At 34.0% G+C, this 21,292-nt stretch overlaps 2 protein-coding genes across 8 annotated transcripts; one reads left to right on the top strand and one right to left on the bottom strand.

Moving 5' to 3' along the window:
- Nucleotides 1-567: 567 nt before the first annotated feature.
- Nucleotides 568-11,975, top strand: LOC146938040 (DNA polymerase I A, chloroplastic/mitochondrial-like). 6 transcript variants are annotated; one of them, XM_085752085.1, is made up of 12 exons: nt 568-842; nt 3,252-4,173; nt 4,387-4,578; nt 5,914-6,590; nt 6,763-7,183; nt 7,408-7,503; nt 8,946-9,038; nt 9,124-9,318; nt 10,232-10,324; nt 10,415-10,630; nt 10,725-10,814; nt 11,208-11,975. In XM_085752085.1, the coding sequence occupies exons 1-12, from the start codon at nt 811-813 to the stop codon at nt 11,367-11,369; spliced, it is 3,189 nt and encodes a 1,062-aa protein (XP_085608211.1). In that variant the 5' UTR covers nt 568-810; the 3' UTR covers nt 11,370-11,975. The 6 variants fall into 6 exon arrangements, with proteins under 6 accessions (XP_085608211.1, XP_085608210.1, XP_085608209.1 ...); XM_085752084.1 differs by having other exon boundaries at nt 3,249-4,173; XM_085752083.1 differs by having other exon boundaries at nt 568-956.
- Nucleotides 11,976-13,612: 1,637 nt separating this feature from the next.
- Nucleotides 13,613-20,008, bottom strand: LOC146938039 (uncharacterized). Of its 2 annotated transcripts, none has more exons than XM_085752079.1 (13): nt 19,708-20,008; nt 19,488-19,612; nt 18,240-18,393; nt 17,878-17,959; nt 17,413-17,483; nt 16,799-16,840; nt 16,184-16,308; nt 15,849-15,939; nt 15,200-15,296; nt 14,913-15,115; nt 14,721-14,826; nt 14,155-14,241; nt 13,613-13,968 (listed from the first exon to the last, which is right to left on the bottom strand). In XM_085752079.1, the coding sequence occupies exons 1-13, from the start codon at nt 19,815-19,817 to the stop codon at nt 13,882-13,884; spliced, it is 1,380 nt and encodes a 459-aa protein (XP_085608205.1). In that variant the 5' UTR covers nt 19,818-20,008; the 3' UTR covers nt 13,613-13,881. The 2 variants fall into 2 exon arrangements, with proteins under 2 accessions (XP_085608205.1, XP_085608206.1); XM_085752080.1 differs by having other exon boundaries at nt 14,913-15,109.
- Between the last annotated feature and the right edge of the window lie 1,284 nt (nt 20,009-21,292).

The following is a 21,292-nucleotide window of genomic DNA, read 5'->3' as shown; positions in this document are numbered from 1 at the left end:
CCTTTCAAGCTGTGATTTTAAAGCAAATTTTGGTGGTTACAGGCTTGAAAATTTCAATTTTAAAGTCAATCTATAAAATTGCAGATTTCAAAAACAAAAAATAATAATGGTAAAACTAAATTGAATCATATATCATCCACCGTTTCAATTCAACAAGAAGCTAAACACTAAAATTGTCACAGTCACTATTTTGTTGCATAATAATTATTATTATTTAAGTATAAAACCGTGATCAACATGTTGTTGCACTGTTTGAATGCTATTGATTCGGGGAAACTAGCAACTACGAGTTGCACCTCCAACATAACAGTGTTGGAAAAACAAAGGGAAAGAATGAAGTGGCAACAACAACAAGATCAGAGGTTACTGGGGTGAGAGAGGAAAGAGAAGAACAATTTAAAATAAAAGAAAGTAATTGGGTGTTGGAGGTGTATTGTAAGCATTTTGATCTAAAATTGGTTTACCTTTATCCAATGATTCAGATTTATTTTGCCAACAAAAAAAAAAAACAGTTATGTCTCCTACCGTAGGTGACCTATTCAGGTCTCCTACCGGAGACAGAGCCTTGTACTTTGCACAAGAATATTCAATTCAAAGTTGCAGAAACAAAGAATCAGGGTTTATGGTTTTTCTGTCTCTCTTCAACTTCAACTCCAAATAATCACTTTCATGGCACCAATGCTTCACTACCAAACCAGCTTATGTAAATAAGCGCTTTTTCCTATTCGCCCTTTTCGCCACTTCTTCAACCAAAAACGGAACTTTTCTTACACTACGAAGCTGGGGAGATTACTGGGTTTGTTTTCAGCCATGCGGGTCACTTCTCAGAGTACCGCTTTTAGGTCAACTTACTATTGCCCCTCTTGTTTCTCTTTTTCTTCTTCATCTTCGAGACCCTTTCGTTCTTCTCTCTCTTCTTTAGGTTTTTTTGCTAACTATGGTTCATCCCAACACAGGTTTGTTCTTTCTTAATTCAAAGTTCTTGTCTTTTTTACATTTGTTCTTGTTTTTAGGTTGGCCCATGTGTTAATATTGCTTCATAAGTTGAGGAATTTTATGTGTTGTGTTTTGAGTTTGGTGGAATTTTTACTTGTTTTTGGATTATTTGTTTGTAATGTGTGCACACTATGTTTGTTGTTTTGTTTGTTTGTTTGTTTGTTTGTTACTAAAGCACTGACACCTCTAATCGAAGGCATGCCTGTGTCTGACACCAAATGTGTGTGTCTGACACCGATACAACACATGTGATCACATTCGATTATGTCATTTTCTCAAATTATTAACAGTGTTGACGGTGTGAGTGACAATGTCGCGTCCGGTGTCACCGTCTGCTTCATAGATTGTTGCAGTAGTAAGAGAAATGATATTTTTGAATGAAATATCTTGTTCTTTACTAGCTTGGTTGAACTTTTGATCCTCGGTCTCGAATATAAGCAAAAAAAAAAGTCAACCCAAGTAGATGTAGCTTGGTTGACTTTCTTTTGCTTATATTTGAGACTGGAGTGCTCAACAATGCAATCCTAGAGATGAAGTTTGTAATAGAAGTTTGGTTTTGTTTCTTCTTTCGGGCATTTTGTGAAACTGTTTCTGAAGTGGGGAGAGGGTGTGACGGTGGTATTCAGCTTTGAAGCACAAATGTGGACACCAACACTGACACCGATAATAATTTTAGAAAATAGAAGTGATTCTATGTAATTACTAGTGTCAGTGTCGTGTCGATATAGTACACTACACACCTTCAATTGGAACTGTAGGGGCTACATAGGTATTGAGCAAATGTGTATATAGAGTTTGATTTGATAGTAAAAGTGAACAGGAATTGTGTAGGAAGTTTGTTTGTGTATGTTTGTAGTGTGTTCAGATAAAAATCTATAAAGCTTTTACTCATTGTATTTTTAGGGGTTTTCTCATATGGTTGTCTTTCTAACTATACAATCGTAAATGTTCAGTTTATGGACTGTTCTGGTGTTGCGAAGGCTTGAACAATATTTTTTATTTTTAAAGGGGGAGCCTTGGCACAACGGTAAAGTTGTTGTCACGTGATTGAAAGGTCACGGATGCAAGTCCTGGAAATAGCCTCTTTTGTAAAAAACAAGGTAAGGTTGCGTACAATACACCAATTGGTGGGACCCTTTCCCGGACTCTGCGCATGCAGAAGCTTTAGTGCACCGGGCTGCCAACTGCCAAATACAAAATTAAGTGAAAATAAAAATAAAAACTCAAGGGTTTATAGAAATGGTTACCCTCCACGGGGTGTAACCGCTAGAATTTTACATGGCCTAATGATTGCTAGTAGCTTGATGTTTATGTTGAAGTTTGATTTTAAATTTGTTAGTTTTCTTAACTTTTAACAATCGTTTAAAAATAACTATTAACAATTCAACATTGAACATCTAGTTACTAGGAAGCAAGTCATAAGGTTTAAACCATGAAGTGGTATGTAAATGACTTTACTGAAGTTCTTCTATAGTCTTCTTCTTCTTCCTTTTCTTCTGTAAATTTTGTTATTTATATTGGAAATCAATATTTTGTATTACTCATGAAAAAGCGTGCATGCTAAAATTGGTTTGCATTGGGTGTTGATTTTTTACTTTGTACAAGTCCTTGTTTCTCGTTAGTTTTAAAAGGTTGAGACTGGAGTAATTAAAAATAGGGTCTTGTTAACCAGTGCCCTCGGGGCACTGGTTAAGGAATCTTAAAGTGGAAATTTTAAATCAAAAAGAACACTTTTTAAACTTTTAATGCAATGACTGCACAACTTTCAAAGCAGGATATTACTATATTTGACTCCTTAACCAGTGCCCCGGGGGCACTGGTTAACATTTCCCTTAAAAATAACTTCACATATACTAATGAAGTATTTCTATTTTAATTGGTTTCATAGTTGCTAAGAAGCCCAAAAAAAAAAAAAAAAATTATAAAATACCCAGATAGGAACATCAAATTATTCTGAGCCTGAGAGTAATCATATGCAAATGTCGATCGTTAAATACAGTGTCACTAATGATATATTTGATAGTGGAAATGTTTTAATTTATTATTATTCATGACATTTTAGAAGTGAAAATATGTATAGAAGGGGTTTTTTCTTTAGCCGGTGTTTCACGCATGGTTGCATAGCCTTGTTTGCCTGAGTTGTTCGTTATTATATTGCGTCGTCTTCAGCGGGCTAAAGTGAAAATTAAAATATTCTATTTCGATCTATTGATTGGTAGCTTTGTATTTATTTTTTTGCATGATATGTGCAGCAGAAGAAAATCCAAATCAATCCAGATTGCTAGTAATATCCTCAGACATCGCAATTTGTCTAGTAACTCTCTTCAATTTAGAGAAGGTTCATACTGTCCAAAGCGAATATCTTTTGGGTTGCAAAAATGCAATGACATGGAGTATCATCGCAATTCTCCGGTACATATTTCAGTTATGAAATTTTCAACTGCATCATTTAGCACGTTGAAGGTAACAAATCAAACAAGACGGGAAGAAGAGCTGAACTCTTTGAGTTCCTACAACAAACAAGTTAGGATGATGACACATTTTAGTTCTTGCAGTTACAGATTATCCAAAACACCTCGTAGAAAGTTATCTGGTGATAGAACCGGATGGGCTGAGGCTGGGCATAAATTGACTCGGATAAAAATGGAAATGCATGATCTGGACAAAAGTAGTTTGTATCCATCCAATACAAATACAATTGCTTCTTCTATTGCTCAGAAACCAGCTATTACTCAAAACGAAGGGCGCAATCTTATGCTGCATGGTCTATGTGAACCTGCCTCATCTTCTGTTCAACATTCTATGTTAAACAACTCAATGTTATTGATAGACACTGAAAGAGTTGGTACCGAGTCAAATGTATCTTCATTAAAGACCGGTGAAGAGAAAATTGACGGCGTTGATGGCACCGAGTCAAACGTGTCTTCATTAAAGACCAGTGAAGAGAAAATTGACAATGTTGATGGCAATCACAGTTTGGCTGCAGCTGCAAAAGATGCAACTAATGCAAAAATTACTGTTACAATGACACGCAGTGCTGAACAATCAAAACTTCGGGAAAGGCTCTGTAGTATCTATGAAGACATACTGGTTGTTAATAATATTTCTCATGCAGAGCAAGTAGCTAAGATGCTTACAGTAGATTACAGGCATCTTATTCATGCATGTGATACCGAGGTATTATTATTGACTGTGTTGACTTTTATTATGATTGTGCCCTAATTGCAACACTGTACATGACTAGATTCTTTTTCCAATATGCATATCCTTTTTTTTTTTATTAATTTTTTTTAATATGCATATACTTTGGACATGAGGTTAATGGATGTATTCTTTAGTCCTTTTTAACTAATACAAATTGAATATATATTATTTTCTTTGACTTGAAAGGTATCCAAGATAGATGTCAAACAAGAAACGCCTATAGATCATGGGGAGATAATATGCTTCAGTATTTATTCGGGTCCAGAAGCTGATTTTGGAGGTGGGAAATCATGTATCTGGGTAGATGTTCTTGACGGTGGAGGCGAAGAGATATTGAATAAGTTTGCCGATTTCTTTCAAGATCCATCCATAAAAAAGGTAGCTTCTCTTTCTTTTCATTCTTCCTTTTATGGTTTTAGTCTTATTACCCATCTTTATGTTCAGAACCTCTTAAGAATTTGTTTGATTATATTTTGGTAGAATTGATTTAAACAATTTTGATGTTATTTTTTTTTTTATTATTATTATTTTTTTTTTTTGCATTTGGGTATGCTGTTTTAAAAGCGAGTTTAGAAGAATTGCTTTTGTTTTTTTATGGTAAAGTTAGTAGATTGACTCATGTTGTGTCATATTTGTAGTTTATTGCAAATTGTCATATTCAAGTTAGTAGTCTTGGTGTTTAAATTAATACATTTACCTGGTAGCAAATTGCTAGGCGTTTTATGCTCAGAACAAAAGATTTGCATCGTATTAATGGAGCAATATTTGATATATGTGATTGTTAAGGGCCAATTGACATTCTTATTTCATTGTCTAGTAATATAAGTAGCAAAAGCCCCACCTTTTCACGGTATCACTTACAGTCTCTACCCAATTTCATTACAGGAACCTATATATTCTCTCTTATGTAATGTAGTGTTTGAACTTTTAACCATATGGGTAATAGTTGGGGTGTGGTTTATGCCTTGCAAGCATATCAAATTGAGATTCAAATCATTAATCAGAAAACCAGTTTTCGAATCGCTAATCAAATCTTATTATTTTTTTTTGGTCAAGTAGCCTAGCGGCTAGAGAAATTCACCTTAAAGGTGAACTAGTGGGGTGTCCGGGGTTCGAACCCCGGTCCCCTGCATATATTATGCTTTATTCCTTACCAAGTGAGCTAAGCTCACGGGGACATCAGATCTTGTTATTAATAGCTAGATACATGATCAATAAAAATATAACATTTTTATGCAAAATCAAGTGACATACACAAAAACATGAGTCAATATATCACATGCATACCTCAAAATAATTTAAGATTCAAGTAATAACATGACAGAAAAGTGTTTGCTACACAAAATTGTGGTTGTACAAAATTTGAGGGAAAGTTGTGCAACAGAGATTCATATTGATTATGTTTTTGTTACTAATTCAGATACGACTCTCAACTTAGTTAAACAAGTGTTTGCCGTTTCCAACTTTATGATATACAGGACACTTTTAGTGAAGTACTTGTCAGTCATGTCATTTCACAATTGGTGACAAAATAATGGCCTGCATGTTTGTACTTTTCTAAATTTTAAATTATTATTAGTTTTTTTAACTCAATATTTTTCAGTTTCATAATTCTAGCTTCATAAATTGATAGTGCCATTTTATTACTGGGTTTATATGTCGTAGGTTTGGAAATGATATTTGAAGTAATAAAGTTACTGGTGCATTTTGTAGGTTTGGCATAACTATAGCTTTGATTGTCATGTTATACAAAATTATGGATTTAAGGTTTCTGGATTTCATGCTGATACAATGCACATGGCACGACTATGGGATTCATCAAGACGTTTGGTTGGTGGTTATTCTCTTGAAGCACTTAGTGGTGACAAAGAAGTCATGTCTAGGGGTAATCTGAACCATGAAACGGATTTGATTGGTAAGGTGTCGATGGCAACCATATTTGGTCAGAGAAAGGAGAAGAAAGATGGATCTATGGGTAAAATTGTTACCATTGAGCCTGTTGAAGTCCTGCAAAGAGAAGAGCGTATACCTTGGATATGTTACTCTGCCTTAGATGCTAGAAGCACTCTGAAGCTTTATGAGAGCCTAAAAAGTCATCTGTCAGATTTGCCTTGGAAACTTGATGGAGAACTTTTACGCGAAAACATGTTTGATTTTTACGAGATATATTTGCAGCCATTTGGTGAACTTCTTGTCAAAATGGAATGTGAGGGTATGCTAGTTGATCGGTTATATCTTCAAGAAATAGAAAAGGTGGCCAAAGCAGAGCAACAGGCAGCTCTTAATAGATTCCGAAAATGGGCATCTAGGTATTGTCCTGATGCTAAGTATATGAATGTTGGAAGCGATACACAGTTGCGTGTACTGCTTTTTGGTGGCACTGTGAACAGGTGCACATTATTTAAATCTTTTGTGGAGCTTTTGCTTTCAATCTTAATTAATTGATAATTTGATAGAAAAGTTACAATTCTATTTATGTAATTGTTCTTAGTTGTTTCTAATGAAGTGGTTCACGTAAAATCATCGAAGTAATGCTTTCATTTTTCCTTCCCTGTTATACAGAAAAAACCACAATGAGGCAATTCCAACGGAGCGGATTTTCAAAGTTCCGAATGTTGATAAAGTAATTGAAAAAGGAAAAAAGACTCCCTCAAAATTACGTGATATTAAGTTGAATAGCATTGGATGTAACCTGAATGTTGACATTTACACACCTAGTGGCTGGCCCTCATGTAGTGGTCCCGCTTTAAAGGCGCTGGCTGGCAAAGTTTCTGCTGAATATGACTTTGATCTTGAGGATGAAGATGGAAATCCTTCTCAAAGGGAAGACGAGCCTTTAGAAATAGATAATTCTGCTTATGGAACAGCCTATTTTGCTTTTCCAACAGAGGAAGAAGGGAGAGAAGCTTGTCATGCAATTGCTGCTTTATGTGAAATCTGCTCAATTGACTCTTTGATCTCTAATTTTATCCTTCCTCTGCAGGTGATTATTCTTTTTTCTCTCCAATAAGTTTATTCTGGACTTTTTCACTGGTCTGGTTGTGTTCATGGATTTTCATGTTGCTCCTATAAACTTTGCTTATACTGTGCGACTGGCATTTATAGTGTTTTTTGTCAAAGCATTTGAAACATTGTCAAGGTTAGTTTATAATGAGGGTTTTTTATGTCTGCTTTATGGTAGCCTAATATGTTTCAATTCAATGACAGGGACATAATATATCTGGAAAGGATCACCGTGTTCACTGTTCCATAAATATCAACACAGAGACTGGACGTTTGTCAGCAAGAAGACCAAATCTGCAGGTTCTTCCAGCTCCCATTTCTTTCAAATTCCATATTAGCTGTTGAGTTACTTAAATTTTTTTTAAATGCCATACATGTTTCTGTCCTTCGGTATCTGTCTGTGTATACATATTTTATTATGAGGGGGTGAGGTTGATACAAAGTTATTCCTATAGACTCACCTTATAGCTTTACCTTTTAGAAGAGTTGGTTCTTGACAATGCTAAATTAAAATGATAGATTGCTTATATTAGAGCTATCAAGGGTATGTATGAGGGAGCTTCAACTAGTATGAGGACACATGATGAGGCTACTGACGATTTTCCCATAACAATAGGATTGCACCAAGGGTCAACTCTAAGTCCTTATCTTCTTACTTTAGTTTTAGATGTAACGGAACACATCCAAGAGTTAGCACCAAGCTGTATGCTTTTTGCAGATGATGCAGTCCTGCTTGGAGAGTTGAGGGAGGAATTGAGTGGAGGTTAGAGACTTGAAGACAAGCCTTATAAGCGTATGTCTTCCGCCTGAGTAGAAGCAAAACAGAGTATATGGAATGTAACTTCAGCAAAAGGCGAAGTAGTCCTACCTTGGAGGTGAAAGTTGGAGATCATATCATACCCCAAGTTACACGGTTTAAATATATTGGGTCCATAGTTCAAAATAACGGAGAACTAGTAGCAGATGTAAATCATCGTGTTCAAGTTGAGTGGTTGAAATGGAGACGTGCCTCAGATGTTTTATGTGATAAGGAAGTCCTGCTTAAGTTGAAAGGAAAATTCTATCGGACAACTGTCAAACCGTCGATGTTGTATGGTACGGATTGTTGGGCGGTTAAGAGCCAACATGAGAATAAAGTAAGCGTAGATGAAGATGTTGTGTTGGATGAGTGGTAAGACTAGACGGGATAGGATTAAAAAGGACACCATTAGAGAGAGAGTTGGGGTAGCACTTACATTAGAAAAGATGGTAGAAAATAGGCTCAGGTGGTTTGTGCATGCCGAGAGAAGACTTGTAGATGTTGTAGTAAGAGTATATCAGATGGAGGAGAGTTAGATCAAAAAGGTAGTGGAAGACCTAGAAAAACTACAAGAGAAACTATTAGGAAGATTTAGATATTTATGAGTTGGATCCCAATATGTTTTATGAGAGAACGTTATGGTGTAATTTGATCCATGTAGTGACCCCACTTAGTGGGATAAGGTTTGGCAGCTGGTTTGGTTACTGTATTAAAAAATCTTTAACTTAAATCCGTTTTTGTGCCAATCATAGCTTCCTTCCCCACAGAAAACATTATAACGTACATTTTGGATTTGGAAGGGGGGATGTTCAGAAATTTTTGCTTTGAACTTTCAAATAGAAGCATGTATTACATTTCTCATCAGATGTATACTTGGACCACATTGATCATTGTATTTCAAAAAGTTGCTGATTTAATCTAACCTGTATAATTCATATATTAGAATCAACCAGCTTTGGAAAAGGACCGATACAAAATCCGTCAAGCATTCGTAGCTGCTCCTGGAAATTCTCTTATAGTTGCTGATTATGGACAGGTTTTTTAGTTTACTTATCTGTCTCATTGAGCTAGTTTCTTTGTATTTCATTCATGGTTAATGGAGTTATTATGTATCACAACAGTTGGAGCTTAGGATACTTGCACATCTTACCGATTGTAAGAGCATGTTGGAAGCCTTTGAAGCTGGTGGAGATTTCCACTCCAGAACTGCAATGAATATGTACCCATATATTCGTGAAGCAGTTGAAAAAAAGGAAGTTCTTCTTGAATGGCATCCTCAGCCTGGTGAAGACAAACCCCCTGTTCCTCTCCTCAAGGTAAATTTACTTCTCATCGACATATCTTAAGATGGTGATAACATTGCTTTCCGTGCACAATTAGAACTCGTTTTGGTACACCTCGAACATAGTTCTCTTTATTGTAAATACAATGACGATATTAAATTGCAGAAAAGTTATGAATAGCACAAACTAACATCTGACACCGTATTTTGGTGCATTTTGATTTATTTATTTTTAATTATTTTTCTCTCCTCTGGTCAAACCACACTAACTCAGGATGTATTAAATTAATAGGGCTATATTATTTTTATTAATTTTTTCTAAGTAATATATTTTATTGAAAGGGAACCAATGACGTACTAATGTAAAAGGCGACCTAAATATAAACCTTTGAGGAGGAATTATAGAAGCGAATATATTTTGTACAGCGGTTGAAGTTCTTTACCAGGAAATATGTTGTATGATTGTATCTATCTCAACCGCATAAAATTGGCCTAAAAATTTGAAATATAAAACCTTTGAGGAGGAATTATACGAAGCGGATATATTTTATAGAGCAGTTGAAGTTCTTTATCACAAAATATGTTGTATCTAACTCAATCACATAAAATTGGCCTAAATATCTGTAATATAAACAGGGAATTATAAGAAGCGGATATATTTTATAGAGCAGTTGAAGTTCTTTATCAGAAAATATGTTGTATCTAACTCAACTGCATCAGATTGGCTTCTATGGTGATGATGACTGTCTAGGTTTTCAAGCTGCGTTTAGGCCATTTCTCTAGCCAATGTGAGACTTGGGTTATAGAGAGCTTTTTTTAGCAGCTTAGCATTACATAGTACCCTTGAAACCTGAGATAGGTCTTCTTCTGAGTGTTTAGTAGAAACTTATGAGAAAACAAGCACAGTATTATATTTCATATCAATTTATATCTTTTTCCTTTCTCAGGATGCCTTTGCTTCTGAAAGAAGAAAAGCCAAAATGCTTAACTTCTCAATTGCATATGGAAAGACTCCACAAGGTCTTTCTAAGGATTGGAAGGTACCATGAATTTTATCATATATCACGAGGTGCTTACATAGGTTACAAGTCTCTGAATTTTGATTTGATTGTACAAATATTTTCTGTCAGGTTTCTGTGAAAGAAGCTAAGAACACAGTTGACCTATGGTACAATGATAGAAAAGAAGTTTTGAAATGGCAACAGAAACGTAAAAAAGAAGCTTTTGAATTTGGGTGTGTTTATACATTGCTAGGACGAGCCCGGCGGTTCCCCGAGATATTCCTAGGTCGTCGTAACTACTACAAAGGTCACATTGAGCGTGCTGCTATTAATACCCCAGTGCAGGTCCTCTATTCTTTCAAATATATTAACACGACATTATTCCCATAGAACTTAATAGCATTTAGAAATCATTTTATTTTCCATTATGATGCAACAGGGAAGTGCAGCTGATGTTGCCATGCTTGCCATGTTAGAAATATCCAAAAATAAACAGTTGAAGGAGCTTGGATGGAAATTACTTCTTCAGGTTAAATATTTGTGCAAAGATTTTTCTTGTTTATATTCTCTATCCTCAGTCTTTGTCAAGTTCCATTCAACTTTAATATTTTCATCCACTTGAATTTCAATTTCAATGCTTGGAATTTTGGGCTAATGTGGAAGAGGGATATGTAATACATGGAAGAGAGCGTGGTTGATATAATATCAAATAGTTTAGTCCTAGTTATTTTCCATTCTTCATAGTACTCCATAGATTATTATACATTGGTTTTACTTTGACATTTTTTCTTTTCAATCTCATTTTCCGATTTCAATTGGCATATGAGCATAATGAGCATTAAAGCTATCTTATCATGGCTTCATATGAATGCTTTTTCATATATAAGTGTTTTGGCTAAGATTTTTGCACATGACATCGTAGGTTCATGATGAAGTCATATTGGAAGGACCAACAGAGTCAGCTGAGGTTGCAAAGAATATAGTTATTGACTGCATGTCGAAACCCTTTAATGGCCAAAATATTCTCAAAGTTGGCCTCACTGTCGATGCCAAATGTGCACAAAACTGGTATGCCGCAAAATAAACATCAAATCAAAACTGCTGTGCCGCGGTTTGGTGGGGTAGTTTTGCACCCTTGGCTTTAATACGAAGGTCATGGATGAATTTGGTTACATACAAAATGTATGGTTTCTTTGGTGACCGTAATCAAAAGAGGCTGTGATGCAACTTGGGGTGCCTTCTATTTTTGCATGGAAAAAGTAATGTCCTTTTGGTGTCATGTTATCCTCCTTCATTTTTAGAGAGGTTATGGGAATGGTTTCACTGTGAATTTTGTGTATAGAATTTTTAATTATGAAGCAGAAGACCAAAATCAATGGTGTCCAATGAAGCACCGATATCAATATGGACACCGGTCACGTCATTGGCACGTCGACACGGGTGATAATTTCAAAAGGTGATTAATTAAATGTAATCGCATGTGTCATTGTTGTGTCGGTACTATAAATTAGTATCAGCGTTTGTTAGCTCTACTCTGTTTTTTCCTTCATGTTTTTAATTCACAAGCTAATAGTATGTTTTGTCTTGTATAATGTACCAATGTGGCTCTAGGCTTTGTGCAACTATGTATTATTTTGTATTGTTGTATATAAAACGAAAATTTCAATTCCATATCATTTGCCAATGTTCATGACTGGTTGCAAACTCCATTACATCTCATGCATTATTGATACTATTTTGCACGTATTAACTAACATTAAGAAAGTTAATGCTAAACGCAGCTGCAAAGAAAATGTGATTGTGACTGTTGATATTTTTTATTTTTTTTTTTATAAAGAGAATATTGCTAATAACTGTGGAGCTCAAAGTAGGGGTGATTAAGATTATCACCAAACCCAGTTAATGAACAATATGCTGGTTTTTTTCTTTTGTTTTTAAGATTGTAAGATTCAGTTCAATTTTTAATTACATTAACCAAATCTAGAAATAGTGACAATTATTTCACCGCCTACACAAACGTTACAGTTACCTGGAGAAAAAAAGGGTTAGAGTTTATGATTAATTAATGCATTAACCTTTTCTAATTCATCCTTTTTGTATACGCACCGTTTTCCACTATTTCCTTCTATTTTTAAGACTATGAACTTCCTCACCTTTCACTTCCCTTCCATTGAAACACAATGTAGTAAGTATATATGGTAATGTCATCCAGTACGATGAGATAAAAAAAGGATACAATCACCTTCAAGTATATCCAGCTAGTATATATGATAATGTCATCAATGGTTTAGTTTGTTAGTTGGAAAAATGTTTACCAAAATGTAACCGAAAATCAAGACTCCAAATTTCATTCCTCTATTATGTCATGATGTTTGCTTCATGTAACCAATCGATCTGCAAGATAAAGAGGTTGATTTGGAAAATACAGCCATCGAGATGAAAAGGAATAGAAAGAGTCATTTTGCCTTGAGTTATGAAATTGTTCTACTATTATGAAAAAAAAAGAGGAAAAAAATAATGACAAAGGAAAAGGAAGTTATTATTTTCGTGGAGGTAGGTAACTCCGTAACTATCATTTAAGCAATAACAATGACAGTTCTACTATTATTGAGATTAATGAAGGTAAGTAGCGAAAAGATTTGAGAAATGACAGTGATAGTTTGACGCTGGCTTCTAGGATGAGGGTTCTGTTAAATCAATCACCGGTGGAAAAGAACAAAAATACCATCAGATTCAATTTCACACGCAATCTGCCCTCGTCTCTTCCCCTCAAACAAGTGTTACAAGACGCAGATGTTGGAAGCAGTCGAACACGAGCTCTAATAAGGACGGTTAATGTTGATGCTGTAATGGACTTGCAAATGTTGGAAATGGAAGTGACCAACAGTAATCCTCTTAAATTGGTTAATTTTTTATTCAATGTGTTTTGTTCAGTGTAGAATTCACAGAACTCATTTTATTGAATGGGAATTCAAAGAACTCATATTTCTTAATTTATGTGTATTAAAAGGTTACCATCACTAATTGAACACAAACTATGTTCTTAGCAAAACCAATAAGCTTTTAAAAGCAATACTCAATTTTTTCTGCAGATTCTCTTTTTCAGCATTGCTCCGAAGTTGGAATGGATGTTGAAGATGATGATTTCAACAAAAAGAGAAACCGTTTCTGGGTTCAATTAGTGTTATGGAAAGATTGTGTGTGACAATGTGTGAATATTCTCATTGTTATTTTTGATTCAATCTAACAATATTTATGTTCTGATCCACTGGTGAGGGACTTAAATGATCCCTCACCCTAAAATCCACCACAGTTAGATATTATTAATTTTACGTAAAAATAAAATAAAATAAAAAAGAAAAGCTCTATAGTACGAAAATCATATTACAGCCCGCAAACAAACAAAAGAAAGGTAGTTAAAAGGCTTTCCTCAAAGCCAGTTTCGATCCTTGTATCAGGAGGTTGAAACAGGCAAGGTAGTTAAATAGCTAGTGGGCAGAAAAACAGTAAAATAAAAATCTAGTGTACACTGGCCATAGTTTTAGCCATTTGGCTGACCATAAAATGTGTAATCAAGGCAGATGGTTGAGTTGGAATCAGCTGCTGCAGATCTTTGTCCCACTGAGAATGTAACCACCAAATGCACTCATTTGCATGCATGGGTGAGTTCTTGATGGAAGTACCTGAATAAGAAATATATGATTAAATTGTAATCAGAGATTTGTATAGAATTGGTAATTGAAATAGTCTTATGATTAGTTTGTAAGATAAGGTAACAATTAGATTCTTATTTCCCTTTATGTACTTTTGTAACTAAAGGAGTTCAAAATACTTATAATTTCATAATATTGACAAAAATAGCTAAATACCTGGTATTCACGTAGCCAAGGCTCTGTTATTTGCAATCCAATGGCCATTTTCTCAAGCTGTAGATTGTGCATGCACGTTGCTAGAGGCTACCATTTATAAAGCAAACAAACAAGAAGATTCCGTTAACAACTGAGTGAACAGAAGCACAATCTATTTGGCATTCAGTGCCAAAGGAAGCTTTGAAAATTTTCAACTTTACACAAACCTACACATGATCTACACTCTCCAGTACAGGATAGTTAAATTGATAATATGTGCAGCATTGCGTGATGCCTCTCTAAGTATACATATCGATTTGATTAAAGTCTAAGTTGCAAAATGTTTGATCTCTTACAAATTTGCTACTATACATAATCTATCTTTTATATGTTTGATCCCTTAAAAATTTGGCACTATTAATCTTTTATGTGTTCCTAAAGTTATAACCAAAGTTAGCAGAACAATAAACTTTTGATCCTTAAAAGAAACAAAACAAAACAAATTCATTGAAAATATTATCATGCACGGATACCTCCTTTATAATAAATCACTATTCATTAAGCTTGAAAATTGAATCAAAAATTACCTGAAGATATTGGTGATAAATAGCAAATGGGGCAGAGTTTGATAAAAGTGGTAAGAGGTCTTTAACCAATGTCCAAGTATCCAAGTCTGGTGCAGCAATAATTAAGCTGTCCAAATTATAAAAGAAAAACTCAATTTTATGATTTTTAGAATAGTGAAGCGAGTCAAATACGTAACTACGAAGTTTAATTACCTAGAAAAACCATTTTCCTTCCACGAGTCAATGATTTCTTGAGATGCCTTTTCTCCAGCCTTTATAGCTTTGCAGGCTCTTAGAGCAGGAAATGTGGAATTCTCAGTATTTTCAGCATTGTCAGCACCAAGATCAGAAATTCCATTTTCTGACGAATGAGAGATTTCCTCCATGCTGACTGATGCACATATTTGATTCTGCAACATCACGACAAATGATAAATTGTTCAAACAGTAAGTTAGTACTGAGAGTGAGACTGATTAGAAGATGAAGAAAGTGCAATTTACATTTAATTGGCTTTCCACACCGCCGTCATCATGTTTCGGATTTTGTTGAGATGATTCCTTTTGTGACAACAATTCAGAAATGGAAGACCTTACAATTCTGCAATAAATAAAAAAGATGTTAATAATACCAGACAAAAGAAACAAAACTTCAGTTTATGCACATTCAGACAAGTTGTACAAGGTACTGATAATTTTCTTTGATTCCTAGACAGTAACAAAAAAATTAACTAAATGATTGATTACATCAAAGGATGCTTCAATTTTGTATGGTGATTGGTGAACATGCGTATAGCTTTGATCAATATTCCTAATACCTACTAATTCAACATATGGCTATCCCATAAGAAACCTATAAACATTTCTCTTCGATTCCTGAGCTATATATATTATTAAACTATAATAAAAAGAATGCATCTAGAGCTATTCATTTGGAAGAAAAAACTAATCACATTGATAATGTAAAAGATATCCATGCCAATACAAAGTGTTCCAAACTATTTCTGAAAAATAAAAGCTTTAAAAAGGATAATCATTTCTCTTTCAGTGCATCAGTGGAAACTTGTTGCAACATGAAGACTGGAAAAAGATGTCCGCATGATTTTAACCTAAAAAAATAATTGGTAGACTGCAATAAAACATATCAGCTGACCTTTTGCAGATTTCGTCATTTAAATTAAATATCCTCACAATATCCATGGATGGTGCCTGTCCAAGATATGAATTGCATACAAAACCAGTGCCTGTAAAACACCAACTTTAGATTGTAAAACTTAATGCATGTTCTAGCTGCTGAACTATGAAAACTATCACTATCAATCACTATACCCAAAGATTGTTAAGAATGGAAAATGAATATATCTATATATCAACAGTATAACGACGACTTTTTACGTTTCATTCTTGTGATGATTCAAGTTCATCGCACACCATATTAAAAAAGTAGCAAAATCTAAATGACCAACTAAGTTTAAATTTATATCACACCTCCTAAACGCTCTGCCACAGCACCAGTAAGAAGGCCACCAACCATATCAACAACGAGAATGTCAGAATTTGAAGAAACGTTAGCCATTGAAAGTAGAAGGGACAATGTGTCCACACGCAAGAATCTGAATTAGCTATAGTTAGTTAGAAACCAATTCAAGGATATATACATAGAGAGAATGATACTCCAATTATATAATAGCCACACATGCACACACCCCTTCACATTTTTCAGACTATAAAGATGCCACACGTCTACAGGTCCAAAACGCAAGAAAAGTGAACTCGGAAGACTTACATCCAGATATTAATAACAAATTCAGAAGTCCCCAAAAAACAAAAATCAAGAATAAGTTGTTTTTAATAAAGTTTGTGGTTTGCAGAAAAGCAGAAAATAGCAGTTGCCAATTTTTAAAGCATGTGTATCAGTTCAAAATTCTTATACATTTCAAGGTAGAAATTTGTTTTCTATTCTTATTATTTTTTCTCTTCTCTGACCTAAACCACATACGGACATTAAAGATGTTACAATGTCATCTATTCATGCTTTACATCATGCTCCAAAAGAATAGCTCAAATATAATAGAAGTAAATGCATATGGTAAAACATCTTACCCAATTTTCAATGGATACTTCTTGAAATAGGCCTCACATATACTGCAAAAAACAAAAAGTGATAACCATAAGTCATTGAGTGGATACAAAAAATATATAAAAATGTATACATACGTATTTAAAGATATTGTAACACAAAAAGGGGAGCAAAGTGAAATCAAGGGTACATTTGTGTAGTTATTAATGAAAACAGAAAAAAAAATTCAAACCAAAAGGCCCTCAAATTTGTTTAGAGATTGTTAGAGATGACTTTTTGCTTGCAATTCTTCTTGTAGAATAGTGCCAAAAGGCATGACAGCACGTAGAGATCAGACACGAAATATCAATTACCATTATCAGAGCAAAACCCAGATGCTCCAAAGACATATAAAATATTTATGTTTTCTTAAGCCATATCATGTACATATTTGATTTTCAAAGCACAGATCACAGAGAAAAGAAATGTGAAGCTTTCGCAATATTCAAAAATAATAATAATAATAATAATAATAATAATAATAATAATAATAATAATAATAATAATAATAATAATAATAATAATAATAATAATAATAATAATAATAATAATAATAATAATTAATAACAACAATAATAACAGAAAAAATAAAGGTCACCTTCGAGCAACAGGACGTCTCATAAGTACTTTTGGTGCATATTTCTTCTGTTTCTTAAGTCTATATTTCTCCTGCACAGATATAGTGAGCTTCAGTTCATTCGCTAGATAAAGAGAGTAAACAATTTGGTCCATAAAAGATGCTACTTCTTTTATTTTGATCCCCGAGGGTGAAGTAGTCACCCTTCGATTATTTGGTATCGTCAGCGAGCTCTTGTAAAGAAGTTGAAGTAAAACATTAAATGCACACATCTAATGCTCTTATAAGTAATGTTTTACACTCGCTCACTATCACCAAATGCCGGAAGGGTGGACTTGTTAGCAAGTCCTGGAACTGATTTGTATAGACAGAAGAGGATTATAATAACACAAACAACATTTATCAGTAACCAAATTACATCTTCACTCTAAAACATAAACTGCATAATCTCTTTATACATTTAGCATGATGCTTTTGTATACACACCTGTGAGAATGACGTTTTTGCATCAAATGTTGCGCTATTGGCAATGAGAGCTTCAATTATTTCATCACCCTTAGCACCCTGCCTGCATATATAGAATATCATAATTTTTCACTACTGAATCCCAAACATAGAAAGAAATTATAATATAACTAGACAGTTTGTTACAGAAAAGTAAGATGTGGATTGCAGAATTCATATCGATATTAATAATACTAAAGATGTATTTATTTATCTGGCCTGTCTATATCAAAGTTATAGAACCAAAGTACACAACACGCGCGTGAAACTTTATCATTCTTTTTCATCGAGTCTCAAGAGACAACATTAACATTGAAAATCCAAACAAAACAAGATGTCCTCACCTTCGCATGTCTTCTATATCTTCACCAGTGAGGCTTTGGGCAGTATTATTGTCGATCAACGACCGGTTGTCCCTCAACTCACCAGTGAGTTGACCATCTTTTGACTCGGCTTGGAATTGACCATCTTTTATTTCTTCAGTGTTACTAACATTACCTAAATGGTGGATCGAGATGTACCATGCAGGTTAGAGTGAGAGTAAAAACGAAGAGTGCAGGTGAAGTACAAAGATAAACCACAAAGAAGCCGAAATCAATCACAGATAACCTCCCTCCCTCTTATTGCTCAAATGGATGTATAACAAAGCTATTAAAAAAGTAAACTACTGTGATTATATTGAACTAGTTGCTAAGGGGTTATCGGCTTATCATGGAAGTCACCAATTTGTAACAAGTTTTGACCACAAAAAATGTTGTTAAAAACTAACAATGACAAATGGAAAACAAAACACATGCCGCAAAATAGTTGTATATTAGCAAGAACGAATGTAGTGTCATTGAAGCATAAAGACAACATATAATCTGAAAAAACATAACTAAATTTAATAGAAATAGTATTTGAACAAAAAAATGAACGAATAAATAACTATGACTCTATTTGGATAAACAACTTATTTGCAACTTATAGCCCAAACACTTATAATGATAAGTGCTTAGATATATCTTAGAACTTTGGGTTGGGCCTAACTCAACCTTACAAAACCGATTTGTAAGGTGAGGACTATCCCCGCTTATAAACTTTTGTTCAGGCCTTATCTCATCCAATGTGAGGCTCTTAAAGGTATAAACTATTCCTATAGCAGGATACAACAACATGTTGAATTAATTATTTAATTAATCAATTATGGATTGACAACTATCATTCTTCAACACAACAACCAAAGCCTTATCCCACTAAGTGGGGTCAGCTACATGGATCAAAAGACTCCATAATGCCCTTTATCATATACCATATTTCTATCTAACTATTAAATAAAGTTAAATTGTTTTCATATAAGCTGTTTTCATAAGGGATTTTGGGAAAACAAGTTGAACATAGCTTACGAACAATGTCATAAGTTGTTTTCATAAATTCTTCGAAAGAGTCTCACAAAACTTATGTCAGCAGATAAACTCAAATAAACCAATCCAAACAGACGGTATATAGTAAGGATGCTACATATTGAAGGCATATTTCAACAATTTTAATTACAAACAAATAATTCTATTCAAATTTTTCAAATCATCCGGTATATGTTTCAATGCTAATACCTTTGGGTTGAAATGGAGATAGAAAAGACGCGCCATCGGAAGAAGTGTCGAGTTGAAAAACAGTACCGAATGGACAACCAATCAGTGGCTGTAGTGAGCAATTCTTATTTCCAATCTTCAATTTTCTGCAATTCATGAATTGATTACAAATAAATATATTAAATTAAATAAAAGAAAAGAAGAAGAAGAAAATTGAGGATGAGAAAGAAAAGAAACTGACGCTGCAGGAGAGAGACGAGCGAAAACAAGACGATCACCATCGTTGATATCAAGCAAGACGCTACAACCTTCCCATGTAACTCTTTTCTTATTGTTTTCATTTGAACACATTTTTCTCAATTCTCAATTCAATTCAATACTATTCTCTCAAATATAATAAGATGATAGCGAGAACGATGCTTTTACTCGAATGCTGGTGAATCTGCCGGTGGCGGTAGTGGAGGAAGATCGGCGACGGCGACGGAAAATGCAACGGTGAAGGGTTACGTTGTTGTTGTCGGTGAGAGATGAAAGGGAAAAGTAATAGAAGAAGGTTTTGAAGAAGAGCCGTTAAATTGTTTCTTTTCAATTTGCAAAATGTCACTTTCTTCTTCTCTTCCTTTTATAGTAGAACTCTACTAGTCAATCCACTGTGTTTGTTTATCCGACGCACGCTTTGCTTGAAGCCACTATTTTAAGCTTCATACAAATCACGGCAGTGGAGCATTGGGACGTGATATTTTAAGTGGTGGTTATTTGGTTTGGTGGTGGGAGCACAAATATCACGTTTCAATGCTCCACACCATGATTTTTATAAAGTCTAAAATAGTGGGTTCAAGCAAAACGTGTGTCTCTGTTTGGTGCATTGCACAAACAAACACAACAAATTGAAGATTAGGGTCATCAGATTGATCAGATATTTTTAAGATCTTAACTCGAGTAAACCCGGTGATTCATGAGTCAGATTGAGTCTCATTTAGAGTTGACCAAAAATATAGATTGAGTCTCATTTAGAGTTGACCAAAAATATAGATAGTGGATCATTGATTTATTGTCAAATCATTGAGTCATTGGTTGAATCGTATCACTTAATTGAATAATTTGATTGTATAAAAACAACAAAATGTATTAGTTGTATATATTAATTTGGGTAAAAAAAATCATAAAACAACATTAAAAAGGATCGAGAGAGATAGTCTTCAAATTATTATTGGTAGTATAATCTAAATCAATTGTTAACGTCTCTTTTTAATTTTTGGTCAAAACGTCTCTTTTTAATTATTATTTATACCTTTAACTTTATGGAAAATTTGCGTTGACATTTTTCAAGGTCACTTTAAGGGTGTGTTTGGATGGTAAAAGAAAGTTTAAGGAAAGAAAGTGAAAGGAATGATTGTTATAGGAAAGAAAGTGAAAGGAAAGTGAGTGGAAAGTGTGATGATTTTTTAGTTGTTTGGTATTAGTGATAGTAGAAGGAAAGAAAGATTTATATTTAATAAAATGACTAAAATATCCCTATAAGAAGTGATAAATAACTAATTTAAAGTTATAATTTTTTTTAAGGAATTTTAAGTTATCATTTTAGTGATAATCAAAAACTAAATAACCGTATGATTTTTTTATTCTGATAAAACATGACCGTACAAATTTACTTTCATTACTTTGTATTTTAATTTTAATTTAATATACTTTAATGTCATGTTAAAAAGCATTTGCATTTCTGGGCTTTTAAGTAATTTTGTTCAAAATAGTGCATAGAAACAATTTTTGTGTGGGGCCCAGCCACCATTACTCCTTCCTTCTCTTTTTAAGGTGGTTCCAAACTA

This window comes from Medicago sativa, chromosome 3 (genome assembly GCF_051527215.1).
Source record: "Medicago sativa cultivar Bolivia chromosome 3, Bolivia_mono, whole genome shotgun sequence".
Lineage (NCBI taxonomy): Eukaryota > Viridiplantae > Streptophyta > Magnoliopsida > Fabales > Fabaceae > Medicago > Medicago sativa.
Note: the sequence above shows the minus strand (reverse complement) of the source record. Positions and strands in the feature narration are given on the sequence as shown.